Source organism: Oncorhynchus nerka, linkage group LG20 (assembly GCF_034236695.1).
Source record: "Oncorhynchus nerka isolate Pitt River linkage group LG20, Oner_Uvic_2.0, whole genome shotgun sequence".
Lineage (NCBI taxonomy): Eukaryota > Metazoa > Chordata > Actinopteri > Salmoniformes > Salmonidae > Oncorhynchus > Oncorhynchus nerka.
Window position 1 is genome coordinate 95,563,086 of NC_088415.1, and position 15,252 is coordinate 95,578,337.

Consider the following 15,252-nt stretch of genomic DNA (forward strand, 5'->3'; position numbering starts at 1 on the left):
CACTAATAAACACGATTGTACATGAACAGTACACTAATAAACACACTGGTACATGAACTGCCCACTAATAAACACACTGGTACATTAACAGTACACAAATACACACACTGGTACATGAACAGTACACTAATAAACACACTAGTATATGAACAGTACACTAATAAACACACTAGTACATGAACAGTACACTAATAAACACACTGGTAAATGAACAGTACACTAATAAACACACTGGTACATGAACAGTACACTAATAAACACACTGGTACATGAACTGCCCACTAATAAACACACTGGTACATTAACAGTACACAAATACACACACTGGTACATGAACAGTACACTAATAAACACACTAGTATATGAACAGTACACTAATAAACACACTAGTACATGAACAGTACACTAATAAACACACTAGTAAATGAACAGTACACTAATAAACACACTAGTAAATGAACAGTACACGAATAAACACACTGGTACATGAACAGTACACTAATAAACACACTGGTACATTAACAGTACACTAATAAACACACTGGTACATTAACAGTACACTAATAAACACACTAGTACATGAACAGTACACTAATAAACACACTGGTACATGAACATTACACTAATACTCACGACGGTACATGAACAGTACACAAATACACACACTGGTACATGAACAGTACACTAATAAACACACTGGTACATGAACAGCACACTAATAAACACACTGGTACATTAACAGTACACGAATAAACACACTGGTACATTAACAGTACACAAAATAAACACACTGGTACATTAACAGTACACTAATAAACACACTAGTACATTAACAGTACACTAATAAACACACTAGTACATGAAAACTACACCAATAAACACACTGGTACATGAACGGTACACTAATAAAAACACTGGTACATGAACAGTACACTAATAAACACACTGGTACATGAACAGTATACTAATAAACACACTAGTACATGAACAGTACACTAAGAAACACACTGGTACATGAACAGTACACTAATAAACACACTAGTACATTAACAGTACACTAATAAACACACTAGTACATGAACAGTACACTAATAAACACACTGGTACATGAACAGTATACTAATAAACACACTGGTACATGAACAGTACACTAATAAACACACGGGTACATGAACAGTACACTAATAAACACACTAGTATATGAACAGTACACAAATAAACACACTGGTACATTAACAGTACACTAATAAACACACGAGTACATGAACAGTACACTAATAAACACACTGGTACATGAACATTACACTAATACTCACGACGGTACATGAACAGTACACAAATACACACACTGGTACATGAACAGTACACTAATAAACACACTGGTATATGAACAGTACACTAATAAACACACTGGTACATGAACAGTACACTAATAAACACGATTGTACATGAACAGTACACTAATAAACACACTGGTACATGAACTGCCCACTAATAAACACACTGGTACATCAACAGTACACAAATACACACACTGTTAGATGAACAGTACACTAATAAACACACTAGTACATGAACAGTACACTAATACTCACGACGGTACATGAACAGTACACAAATACACACACTGGTACATGAACAGTACACTAATAAACACGATTGTACATGAACAGTACACTAATAAACACACTGGCACATGAACTGCCCACTAATAAACACACTGGTACATTAACAGTACACAAATACACACACTGGTACATGAACAGTACACTAATAAACACGATTGTACATGAACAGTACACTAATAAACACACTGGCACATGAACTTCCCACTAATAAACACACTGGTACATTAACAGTACACAAATACACACACTGGTACATGAACAGTACACTAATAAACACACTAGTACATGAACAGTACACTAATAAACACACTGGCACATGAACTGCCCACTAATAAACACACTGGTACATTAACAGTACACAAATACACACACTGGTACATGAACAGTACACTAATAAACACACTGGTACATGAACAGTACACTAATAAACACACTAGTATATGAACAGTACACTAATAAACACACTAGTACATGAACAGTACACTAATAAACACACTGGTAAATGAACAGTACACTAATAAACACACTGGTACATGAACAGTACACTAATAAACACACTAGTACATGAACAGTACACTAATAAACACACTGGTACATGAACAGTACACTAATAAACACACTGGTACATGAACAGTACACTAATAAACACACTGGTACATGAACAGTACACTAATAAACACACTGGTACATGAACAGTATACTAATAAACACACTAGTACATGAACAGTACACTAATAAACACACTAGTACATGAACAGTACACAAATAAACACACTGGTACATGAACAGTACACAAATAAACACACTGGTACATGAACAGTACACTAATAAACACACTACTTGAGTTTGACACGCCTGATATATGTGAGCATGGCCACCGGGTGGCGCTACCTGCTAAGTAGGTCTGCTCGAGGGGTTCGGTGATTGAGGCCAAGTCTGCTCCCTGCTGTTGGCAGCTGGTCCGAGCCTGGTGCCAGGTCAGAGCAGAGTGGAGGTTCACCTGGTAGAATGCACCTGTGACCGGGTTCTTATGCCAATGGTCCGTAGCTGCAGAGGGATGGGGGAGAGATGTTCAGACTCAGAGAGCATAGCCTTGCTATTGAGAAAGGCCGCCGTAGGCAGACCTGGCTCTCAAGAGAAGACAGGCTATTGGCACACTACCCACAACATGAGGTGGAAACTGAGCTGCACTTCCTAACCTACTGCCCAATGTATGACCACATTAGAGACACATATTTCCCTCAGATTACACAGATCCACAAAGAATATCTATTGGGTGAAATAGATTTGTGACCTGTTGCCACAAGAAAAGGGCAACCAGTGAAGATTCAGTGAAGATTTATTTTCCCTTTTCTACTTTAACTATTTGCACATCATTACGACAATGTATATAGACATAATATGACATTTGAAATGTCTTTATTATTATGGAAATTGTGTGAGTGTAATGTTTACTGTTCACTTTTCATCCATTTCACTACTTCCCTTGGCAACATTAACATATGGTTATCATGACGATAAAACCGAGAGAGAGAGAGAGAGAGAGACACGCAGAGAGAGAGAGAGAGAGACACACAGAGAGAGAGAGAGAGAGAGACACAGGGAGAGAGAGACACACAGAGAGAGAAGAGAGGGAGAGAGAGAGAGAGAGAGAGAGAGAGACACACAGAGAGAGAGAGAGAGAGAGACACAGGGAGAGAGAGAGAGAGAGACACAGGGAGAGAGACAGAGAGAGAGAGAGAGAGAGAGAGAGAGAGAGAGAGAGGCATCTAACAGCTGTGTATATTGACACAGTAAGTAATAGATGTAATACTCACATTTGGATGGACAGTTGCCCCACAGTTCATTGTCTTGGTAGTTTGTTTCAATGGCACACCAAAGCTGTCCATCAGAGGAGTCTACCAAGGTGCAGTCTCCATACCATTGGTCTTTGTACAGGAAAGGAAACTGACAGGGACGCCCAAATGCGTTTCCTTCGATGGTAAAGAGTTCTGAAAAAGGGACAGGGGTTACTGTGTGATCTGTATGTAGTTCAGTGCTCAGTGCGACGTGGGTTTTAGACCCAAAGGGTTTTACTATATTAGTGTGTCTGCCATCTTGCCTCCCTGTGTGACCTTGTTGGGGAACATGGCTTTCTATACTAACACTCTTACACTGGCTGTGAGTGTCTCTCTCTTTCTCTGTGAGTGTTTCTCTCTTTCTCTGTGAGTGTTTCTCTCTTTCTCTGTGAGTGTGTCTCTCTCTCTTTCTCTGTGAGTGTGTCTCTCTGTGAGTGTGTCTCTCTCTCTGTTAGTGTGTCTCTTTCTCTTTCTCTGTGAGTGTGTCTCTCTGTGAGTGTCTCTTTCTCTCTGTTAGTGTGTCTCTTTCTCTTTCTCTGTGAGTGTCTCTTTCTCTCTGTTAGTGTGTCTCTCTCTCTGTGAGTGTGTCTCTTTCTCTTTCTCTGTGAGTGTCTCTCTCTCTTTCTCTGTGAGTGTGTCTCTTTCTCTGTGAGTGTCTCTCTCTCTTTCTCTATGAGTGTGTCTCTCTCTCTTTCTCTGTGAGTGTGTCTCTTTCTCTGTGAGTGTGTATCTTTCTCTGTGAGTGTCTCTCTTTCTCTGTGAGTGTCTCTCTCTCTTTCTCTGTGAGTGTGTCTCTTTCTCTGTGAGTGTCTCTTTCTCTGTGAGTGTGTCTCTCTTTATCTTTCTCTGTGAGTGTGTCTCTCTCTCTCTTTCTCTGTGAGTGTGTCTCTTTCTCTTTCTCTGTGAGTGTGTCTCTTTCTCTGTGAGTGTCTCTCTCTGTGAGTGTGTCTCTTTCTCTCTGTGAGTGTGTCTCTTTCTATGTGAGTGTGTCTCTTTCTCTCTGTGAGTGTGTGTCTTTCTCTCTGTGAGTGTGTCTCTTTCTCTCTGTGAGTGTGTCTCTCGCTCTTTCTCTGTGAGTGTCTCTTTCTCTGTGAGTGTGTCCCTTTCTCTTTCTCTCTGTGAGTGTGTCTCTTTCGCTCATGAGTGTGTCTCTTTCTCTCTGTGAGTGTGTCTCTTTCTCTTTCTCTGTGAGTGTGTCTCTTTCTCTGTGAGTGTGTCTCTTTCTCTGTGAGTGTGTCTCTTTCTCTCTGTGAGTGTGTCTCTTTCTCTGTGAGTGTGTCTCTTTCTCTTTCTCTGTGAGTGTGTCTCTTTCTCTTTCTCTGTGAGTGTGTCTCTCTCTCTATCTCTGTGAGTGTGTCTCTCTCTCTCTCTCTCTGTGAGTGTGTCTCTCTCTCTTTCTCTGTGAGTGTGTCTCTTTCTCTTTCTCTGTGAGTGTGTCTTTCTCTTTCTCTCTGTGAGTGTGTCTCTTTCTCTCTGTGAGTGTCTCTTTCTCTGTGAGTGTCTCTTTCTCTTTCTCTGTGAGTGTGTCTCTTTCTCTTTCTCTGTGAGTGTGTCCCTGTCTTACTGTACATTGTGGAATCTCAGGGAAAAATCGGTCATTTCTTTCAATAAAATATACTGTCTGATGTAGTTATATTTAACCTGTAATCTATAAAATACACTGTCTGATGCAGTTATATTTAACCTGTAAAATATAAAATATACCGTCTGATGTAGTTATATTTAACCTGTAAAATATACTGTCTGATGTAGTTATATTTAACCTGTAATCTATAAAATATACTGTCTGATGTAGTTATATTTAACCTGTAAAATATACTGTCTGATGTAGTTATATTTAACCTGTAAAATATACTGTCTGATGTAGTTATATGAAACGTGCTTCTTGTGTTGTGTGTCGAGACTTTGTCCATTTTGTCTAAAATCCATTTAAGAATCCTAATAAATGAGAACCGTGTAACTCTAATCCCGTACCTCTGTGGGTCCTTGAGCAGGGGCCGTCCGTTGTTCCAGAGATGGTCCAGCGACTCCGAGGCCCCGTGTCTCTGGACAACACCAGATCATTGTTGTCGTTGATGTGCAGGTACAGAGTCTGTCCTTTCAGTGTGAGCAGTGTGTTGTTACTGCACTCCCACTGCTGGAGGAGGCTCTTCTCATCACAGTCAGAATACACCAGCGTACTACCCTCTGTCTTCCCAGAAACCCCAGCACACTTCCTGTTGTTGGTGTAGTAGAGACGTCCACCTGACACCCAGCGTGCCAGTTCCTGTCTAATGCCACTTTCTGCATTGAAGAGGTTGAAGGGACCGTCTACAAAGAAAAATGACAACAATCACTAACCAGCATTGACATAATAGGCAACCATTAGAACACTTTAATTGAACCCTCTATCATAATGACTTTTTAACAGTCGTAGGGCTACATAACACTGTTATAGAGCTACATAACACTGTCGTAGGGCTACATAACGCTGTTATAGAGCTACATAACACTGTTATAGAGCTACATAACACTGTTATAGGGCTACATAACACTGTTATAGAGCTACATAACACTGTTATAGAGCTACATAACACTGTTATAGAGCTACATAACACTGTCGTAGGGCTACATAACACTGTTATAGAGCTACATAACACTGTTATAGAGCTACATAACACTGTCGTAGGGCTACATAACACTGTTATAGAGCTACATAACACTGTTATAGAGCTACATAACACTGTCATAGGGCTACATAACACTGTTATAGAGCTATATAACACTGTCGTAGGGCTACATAACACTGTTATAGGGCTACATAACACTGTTATAGAGCTACATAACACTGTTATAGAGCTACATAACACTGTCATAGAGCTATATAACACTGTCATAGAGCTACATAACACTGTCATAAGGCTACATAACACTGTCATAGGGCTACATAACACTGTCGTAGGGCTACATAACACTGTTATAGGGCTACATAACACTGTTATAGAGCTACATAACACTGTTATAGAGCTACATAACACTGTTATAGTGCTACATAACACTGTTATAGAGCTACATAACACTGTCATAGGGCTACATAACACTGTTATAGAGCTACATAACACTGTTATAGTGCTACATAACACTGTTATAGAGCTACATAACACTGTTATAGAGCTATATAACACTGTCGTAGGGCTACATAACACTGTTATAGAGCTACATAACACTGTCATAGGGCTACATAACACTGTTATAGAGCTACATAACACTGTTATAGAGCTACATAACACTGTTATAGGGCTACATAACACTGTTATAGGGCTACATAACACTGTTATAGAGCTACATAACACTGTCGTAGGGCTACATAACACTGTTATAGAGCTACATAACACTGTTATAGAGCTACATAACACTGTCGTAGGGCTACATAACACTGTTATAGAGCTACATAACACTGTTATAGAGCTACATAACACTGTTATAGGGCTACATAACACTGTTATAGAGCTACATAACACTGTCGTAGGGCTACATAACACTGTTATAGAGCTACATAACACTGTTATAGGGCTACATAACACTGTTATAGGGCTACATAACACTGTTATAGAGCTACATAACACTGTCGTAGGGCTACATAACACTGTTATAGGGCTACATAACACTGTTATAGAGCTACATAACACTGTCGTAGGGCTACATAACACTGTTATAGAGCTACATAACACTGTCGTAGGGCTACATAACACTGTCGTAGAGCTACATAACACTGTTATAGAGCTACATAACACTGTCGTAGGGCTACATAACACTGTTATAGAGCTATATAACACTGTCGTAGGGCTACATAACACTGTTATAGAGCTACATAACACTGTCGTAGGGCTACATAACACTGTTATAGAGCTACATAACACTGTTATAGAGCTACATAACACTGTTATAGAGCTATATAACACTGTCGTAGGGCTACATAACACTGTTATAGGGCTACATAACACTGTTATAGAGCTACATAACACTGTTATAGAGCTACATAACACTGTTATAGAGCTACATAACACTGTTATAGAGCTACATAACACTGTTATAGAGCTACATAACACTGTCGTAGGGCTACATAACACTGTTATAGGGCTACATAACACTGTTATAGAGCTACATAACACTGTTATAGAGCTACATAACACTGTTATAGAGCTACATAACACTGTTATAGAGCTACATAACACTGTCGTAGGGCTACATAACACTGTTATAGAGCTATATAACACTGTTATAGAGCTACATAACACTGTCGTAGGGCTACATAACACTGTTATAGAGCTACATAACACTGTTATAGAGCTACATAACACTGTCGTAGGGCTACATAACACTGTTATAGAGCTACATAACACTGTCGTAGGGCACATTAACACTGTTATAGAGCTATATAACACTGTTATAGAGCTACATAACACTGTTATAGAGCTACATAACACTGTTATAGAGCTACATAACACTGTTATAGAGCTATATAACACTGTCGTAGGGCTACATAACACTGTCGTAGGGCTACATAACACTGTTATAGAGCTACATAACACTGTCGTAGGGCTACATAACACTGTTATAGAGCTATATAACACTGTTATAGAGCTACATAACACTGTTATAGAGCTACATAACACTGTTATAGAGCTATATAACACTGTCGTAGGGCTACATAACACTGTTATAGAGCTACATAACACTGTCGTAGGGCTACATAACACTGTTATAGAGCTACATAACACTGTCATAGGGCTACATAACACTGTCGTAGGGCTACATAACACTGTTATAGAGCTACATAACACTGTTATAGAGCTACATAACACTGTTATAGAGCTACATAACACTGTCATAGGGCTACATAACACTGTTATAGAGCTACATAACACTGTCATAGGGCTACATAACACTGTTATAGAGCTACATAACACTGTTATAGAGCTATATAACACTGTCATAGGGCTACATAACACTGTTATAGAGCTATATAACACTGCCATAGGGCTACATAACACTGTTATAGAGCTATATAACACTGTCATATGGATACATAACACTGCCATAGGGCTACATAACACTGTTATAGAGCTACATAACACTGTTATAGAGCTATATAACACTGTCATAGGGCTACATAACACTGTTATAGAGCTATATAACACTGCCATAGGGCTACATAACACTGTTATAGAGCTATATAACACTGTCGTAGGGCTACATAACACTGTTATAGAGCTATATTACACTGTCATAGGGCTACATAACACTGTTATAGAGCTATATAAAACACTGTCATAGAGCTACATAACACTGTTATAGAGCTATATAAAACACTGTCATAGGGCTACATAACACTGTTATAGAGCTATATAAAACACTGTCGTAGGGCTACATAACACTGTTATAGAGCTATATAAAACACTGTCATAGGGCTACATAACACTGTTATAGAGCTATATAAAACACTGTCATAGGGCTACATAACACTGTTATAGAGCTATATAAAACACTGTCGTAGGGCTACATAACACTGTCATATGGATACATAACACTGCCATAGGGCTACATAACACTGTTATAGAGCTATATAACACTGTCGAAGGGCTACATAACACTGTTATAGAGCTATATAACACTGTCGAAGGGCTACATAACACTGTTATAGAGCTATATAAAACACTGTCATAGTGCTACATAACACTGTTATAGAGCTATATAAAACACTGTCATAGAGCTACATAACACTGTTATAGAGCTATATAACACTGCCATAGTGCTACATAACACTGTTATAGAGCTATATAAACCACTGTCATAGAGCTACATAACACTGTCATAGAGCTACATAACACTGTTATAGAGCTATATAACACAGTCATAGAGCTACATAACACTGTCATAGGGCTACATAACACTGTTATAGAGCTATATAACACTGTCATAGAGCTACATAACACTGTCATAGGGCTACATAACACTGTTATAGAGCTATGTAAAACACTGTCATAGAGCTACATAACACTGTCATAGAGCTACATAACACTGTTATAGAGCTATATAACACTGTCATAGAGCTACATAACACTGTCATAGGGCTACATAACACTGTTATAGAGCTATATTACACTGTCATAGGGCTACATAACACTGTTATAGAGCTATATAAAACACTGTCATAGTGCTACATAACACTGTTATAGAGCTATATAAAACACTGTCATAGAGCTACATAACACTGTTATAGAGCTATATAACACTGTCATAGTGCTACATAACACTGTTATAGAGCTATATAAAACACTGTCATAGAGCTACATAACACTGTCATAGAGCTACATAACACTGTTATAGAGCTATATAACACTGTCATAGAGCTACATAACACTGTCATAGGGCTACATAACACTGTTATAGAGCTATATTACACTGTCATAGGGCTACATAACACTGTCATATGGCTATATAAAACACTGTCTTAGTGCTACATAACACTGTCATAGAGCTATATAACACTGTCATATGGCTACATAACACTGTTATAGAGCTATATAACACTGCCATAGGGCTACATAACACTGTTATGGAGCTATATTACACTGTCATAGAGCTACATAACACTGTTATAGAGTTATATAAAACACTGTCATAGGGCTACATAACACTGTTATAGAGCTATATTACACTGTCATAGGGCTACATAACACTGTTATAGAGCTACATAACACTGTTATAGAGCTACATAACACTGTCATAGGGCTACATAACACTGTTATAGAGCTATATTACACTGTCATAGGGCTACATAACACTGTTATAGAGCTATATAAAACACTGTCATAGTGCTACATAACACTGTTATAGAGCTATATAAAACACTGTCATAGAGCTACATAACACTGTTATAGAGCTATATAACACTGTCATAGTGCTACATAACACTGTTATAGAGCTATATAAAACACTGTCATAGAGCTACATAACACTGTCATAGAGCTACATAACACTGTTATAGAGCTATATAACACTGTCATAGAGCTACATAACACTGTCATAGGGCTACATAACACTGTTATAGAGCTATATTACACTGTCATAGGGCTACATAACACTGTTGTAGAGCTATATAAAACACTGTCATAGAGCTACATAACACTGTCATAGAGCTACATAACACTGTTATAGAGCTATATAACACTGTCATAGGGCTACATAACACTGTCATAGGGCTATATAAAACACTGTCTTAGTGCTACATAACACTGTCATAGAGCTATATAACACTGTCATATGGCTACATAACACTGTTATAGAGCTATATAACACTGCCATAGGGCTACATAACACTGTTATGGAGCTATATTACACTGTCATAGAGCTACATAACACTGTTATAGAGTTATATAAAACACTGTCATAGGGCTACATAACACTGTTATGGAGCTATATTACACTGTCATAGAGCTACATAACACTGTTATAGAGTTATATAACACTGTCATATGGCTACATAACACTGTCATAGGGCTATATAAAACACTGTCATAGAGCTACATAACACTGTTATAGAGCTATATAACACTGTCATAGAGCTACATAACACTGTTATAGAGCTATATAAAACACTGTCATAGGGCTACATAACACTGTTATAGAGCTATATAAAACGCTGTCATAGGGCTACACAACACTATATAAATCCTAATAAGGCCAGGCACCACACCCTCATCATCCTTAATCAATATCACATTCACCAGTTCAATGTAAACACATCTACGACTTTTTAGTATAACAAAAAACCTGCAAAATGCTGGACTCAGCAAAAATAGAAACGTCCCATTTTCAGGATCCAGTCTTTCAAAGATCATTCGTAAAAATCCAAATAACTTCACAGATCTTCATTGTAAAGGGTTTAAACACGGTTTCCCATGCTTGGTCAATGAAACATAAAACCATTTTTCTGGACAGTGGATGAAGTCAGACTAAATATTTAGTTTTATGTTTTGTTAAGACATTCCAGAACCGGATTTGATCAGAGCAGAATGTGGATAAATAGTTTTATCTTTCTACCTGTAAAATACTACAGACGTACGTGTCAGGACAAGTTCAAGTCTACACGGTGTTCCTCAAGGTTCCTCAAGGTTAGGACCAATATTGTTTTCACTCTATATTTTTGACCTCTTGGTGATGTATTTTGGAAACATAATGTTAATTTTCACTGCTATGCGGACGATACACTGCTGTACATTTAGTGGAACATGGTGAAGCCCCAGAATGTAGCCCCAGAATCTCCCCGGAAGCCTGTGTTTAAGACATAAGGAAGTGCATGGCGGCAAATGTTTTACTTTTACACTCGGACAAAACAGAGATGCTTGTTCTAGGTCCCAAGAAACAAAGAGATCTTCTGTTAGATCTGGCAATCTTGATGGTTGTACAGTCGTCTCAAATAAAACTGAAGAACCTCGGCGTTACTCTGGACCCTGATCTCTCTTTTGACGAACATATCAAGAATAATTCAAGGACAGATTTTTTTCCATCTTTGTAACATTGCAAAAATCAGAAATGTTTTGTCCAAAAATTATGCAGAAAATTAGATTAGACTACTGCAATGCTCTACCTTCTGACTATATTACTCCAGTGCTAGCCTCTCTGCACTGGCTTCCTGTTAAGGCTAGGCTAATTTCAAGGTTTTACTGCTAACCTGCAAAGCATTACATGGGCTTGGTCCTACCTATCTCTCTGATTTGGTCCTGCCGTACATACCTACATGTACAGTACGGACACAAAACACAGGCCTCCTTATTGTCCCTAGTATTTCTAAGCAAACATCTGCAAGCAGGGCTTTTTCCTATAGAGCTACATCTTTTATGGAATGGTCTGCCTATCCATGTGAGAGACGCAGATTCGGTCTCGACCTGGAAGTCTTTATTTTTTTTGAAGACTCATCTCTTCAGCAAGTCCTATGATTGAGTGTAGTCTGGTCCAGGGATGCGAAGGTGAACGGAAAGGCACTGGAGCGACGAACCGCCCTTGTCTCTGCCTGGCTGGTTCCCCTCTCTCCGCTGGGATTATTTGCCTCTGACCCTATTATGGGGGCTGAGTCACTGGCTTACTAGTGCTCTTCCATGCTGTCCCTAGGAGGGTTCCATCATTTGAGTGGATTGAGTCACTGACTCCTTGCTGTCCCCAGTCCACCTGGTCGTGCTGCTGCTCCAATTTCAACTGTTCTGCCTGTGGCTATGGAACCTTGACCTGTTCACTGGATGTGCTACCTGTCCCGGACCTGCTGTTTTTGACTCTCTCTCTACCACACCTGCTGTCTCTAACTCTGAATGTTCTGCTATGAAAAGCCAACTGACATTTATTCCTGAGGTTCTGACCTGTTGCACCCTCTACAACCACTGTGATTATTATTATTATTATTATTATTATTATTATTTGACCATGCTGGTAATTTATGAACGTTTGAACATCTTGGCCATGTTCTGTTATAATCTCAATCTAGCACAGCCAGAAGAGGACTGGCTACCCTCAGAGCCTGGTTCCTCTCTAGGTTTCTTCCTAGGATCCTGCCTTTCTAGGCAGTTTTGATTGATGAACAACATTCCTGTTTCAGGTGTAAACTAATAACCAATGAGATGAACAACAAGACCTGTTTCAGGTGTAAACTAATAACCAATGAGATGAACAACAGACCTGTTTCAGGTGTAAACTAATAACCAATGAGATGAACAACAGACCTGTTTCAGGAGCCCCCAGGGTGGTTTGAATGAAGAGCATCAGTACTGTTATCATGATGGTCGTCATGGTCCCAGTTGGGTTGTGACTGACATACAGACGTCCTACAGCAGAGTGGAGTGTTCTGTACGACTGGGTCTGCTATTTAATAACATGACAGTCTCTGTCACATGACAGCTTTTTTTCTCTTTATCAACGGATGTTGTCGCGACATTTCAACACTTTTCTAGTGAATATGGGAGGTGCACTGACATATCACTATGTCAGGGTTTACGATTCGCAGAAAACATATATGTTCTGCGTATTTTACCCGAATCATGAGACAATAGTCAATGTCTGAGCCCCAAATGGCATCCTATTCCGATATAGAACCCCGTGGGCCTTGGTTAAAAGTAGAGCACTACAAAGGGCCCTGGTTAAAAGTAGGGCACTACAAAGGGCCCTGGTTAAAAGTAGGGCACTACAAAGGGAATAGGGTGCCATTTAGGATGTATTTCACTAACCAATGTCTGTTCATCCAGGTTAGATGATTATTACAACAATGTAAAGTAGGCCGACGTGTCATCTCACTAGCTACAATAACAAGCACAAAGGCAGCATCCCAAATGGCATCCTATATAGTGAATAATAGGGTGCCATTGGAGACGCTGTCTACCTGGCTAACGGCTAGCTGTCAGACTACCTGGCTAATGGCTAGCTGTCAGACTATACCCGGCTAATGGCTAGCTGTCAGACTACCTGGCTAATGGCTAGCTGTCAGATTATACCTGGCTAACGGCTGGATGTCAGACTATACCTGGCTAACGGCTAGCTGTCAGACTATACTTAGCTAACGGCTAGCTGTCAGACTATACCTGGCTAACGGCTAGCTGTCACACTACCTGGCTAACCGCTAGCTGTGAGACTATACCTGGCTAACGGCTAACTGTCAGACTACCTGGCTAACGGCTAGCTGTCAGACTACACCTGGCTAACGGCTAGCTATTTTACCCTACCTGGCTAACACCTAGCTGTCAGCCTATACCTGGCTAACGGCTAGCTGTCTGTTTAATAGTTACCACTCTTTCAGGGACACACACTTGACCCTGACCCCAGTGAAACTAGTCTGCTGTGAAAAGGAAGTGTGTGTGAGAAAGAAGAAGTGGTACCATGGGGCCCCAGGGAGCTATGGCCTTCACCACCCTGCACCCTTGAAGACGGGAAGGACAGAGGGGATGTGATTCACCAGAACACAGGAAGGAACTGGCTGAGTGCTAAGGAGGACAAAGACCAGCTAGGTTTACTATACTACTGGTACCTATAGACCAGCTAGGTCTACTATCCTACTGGAACCAATAGACCTACAGCTAGGTCTACTATCCTACTGGAACCTATAGACCAGCTAGGTCTCCTATCCTAATGGTACCTATAGACCTACAGCTAGGTCTACTATCCTAATGGAAACTTTAGACCAGCTAGGTCTACTATCCTTCTGGAAACTTTAGACCAGCTAGGTCTACTATCCTACTGGAACCTGTAGACCAGCTAGGTCTACTATCCTACTGGAACCTATAGACCTACAGCTAGGTCTACTATCCTACTGGTACCTATAGACCAGCTAGGTCTACTATCCTAATGGTACCTATAGACCTACAGCTAGGTGTACTATCCTACTGGAACCTATAGACCTACTGCTAGGTCTACTATCCTACTGGAACCTATAGACCAACTAGGTCTACTATCCTAATGGTACCTATAGACCTACAGCTAGGTCTACTATCCTAATGGTACCTTTAGACCTACAGCTAGGTGTACTATCCTACTGGAACCTATAGACCTACTGCTAGGTCTACTATCCTACTGGAACCTATAGACCAATTAGGTCTACTATCCTACTGGAACCTATAGACCAGCTAGGTCTACTATCCTACTGGAACCTATAGACCAGCTAGGTGTACTATCCTACTGGAACCTATAGACCAGCTAGGTCTACTATCCTACTGGAACCTATAGACCAGCTAGGTCTACTATCCTACTGGAACCTATAGACCAGC

General features: G+C 39.8%; 1 protein-coding gene across 1 annotated transcript in view; it reads right to left on the reverse strand.

Annotated features, from left to right (window-relative positions):
• The window catches only part of LOC115124782 (macrophage mannose receptor 1-like), a 176,164-nt gene extending 162,825 nt beyond the window's left edge, over nucleotides 1–13,339 (reverse strand). The window contains exons 1-4 of the mRNA XM_065006003.1: nucleotides 13,222–13,339; nucleotides 5,441–5,776; nucleotides 3,446–3,619; nucleotides 2,520–2,675 (exon numbers count right to left, since the gene is read on the reverse strand). Of these exons, the coding sequence (XP_064862075.1) occupies nucleotides 2,520–2,675; nucleotides 3,446–3,619; nucleotides 5,441–5,776; nucleotides 13,222–13,288 (733 nt within the window). The 5' untranslated portion in view covers nucleotides 13,289–13,339. The remainder of the gene's footprint in view (nucleotides 1–2,519; nucleotides 2,676–3,445; nucleotides 3,620–5,440; nucleotides 5,777–13,221) is intronic.
• Nucleotides 13,340–15,252: the final 1,913 nt, after the last annotated feature.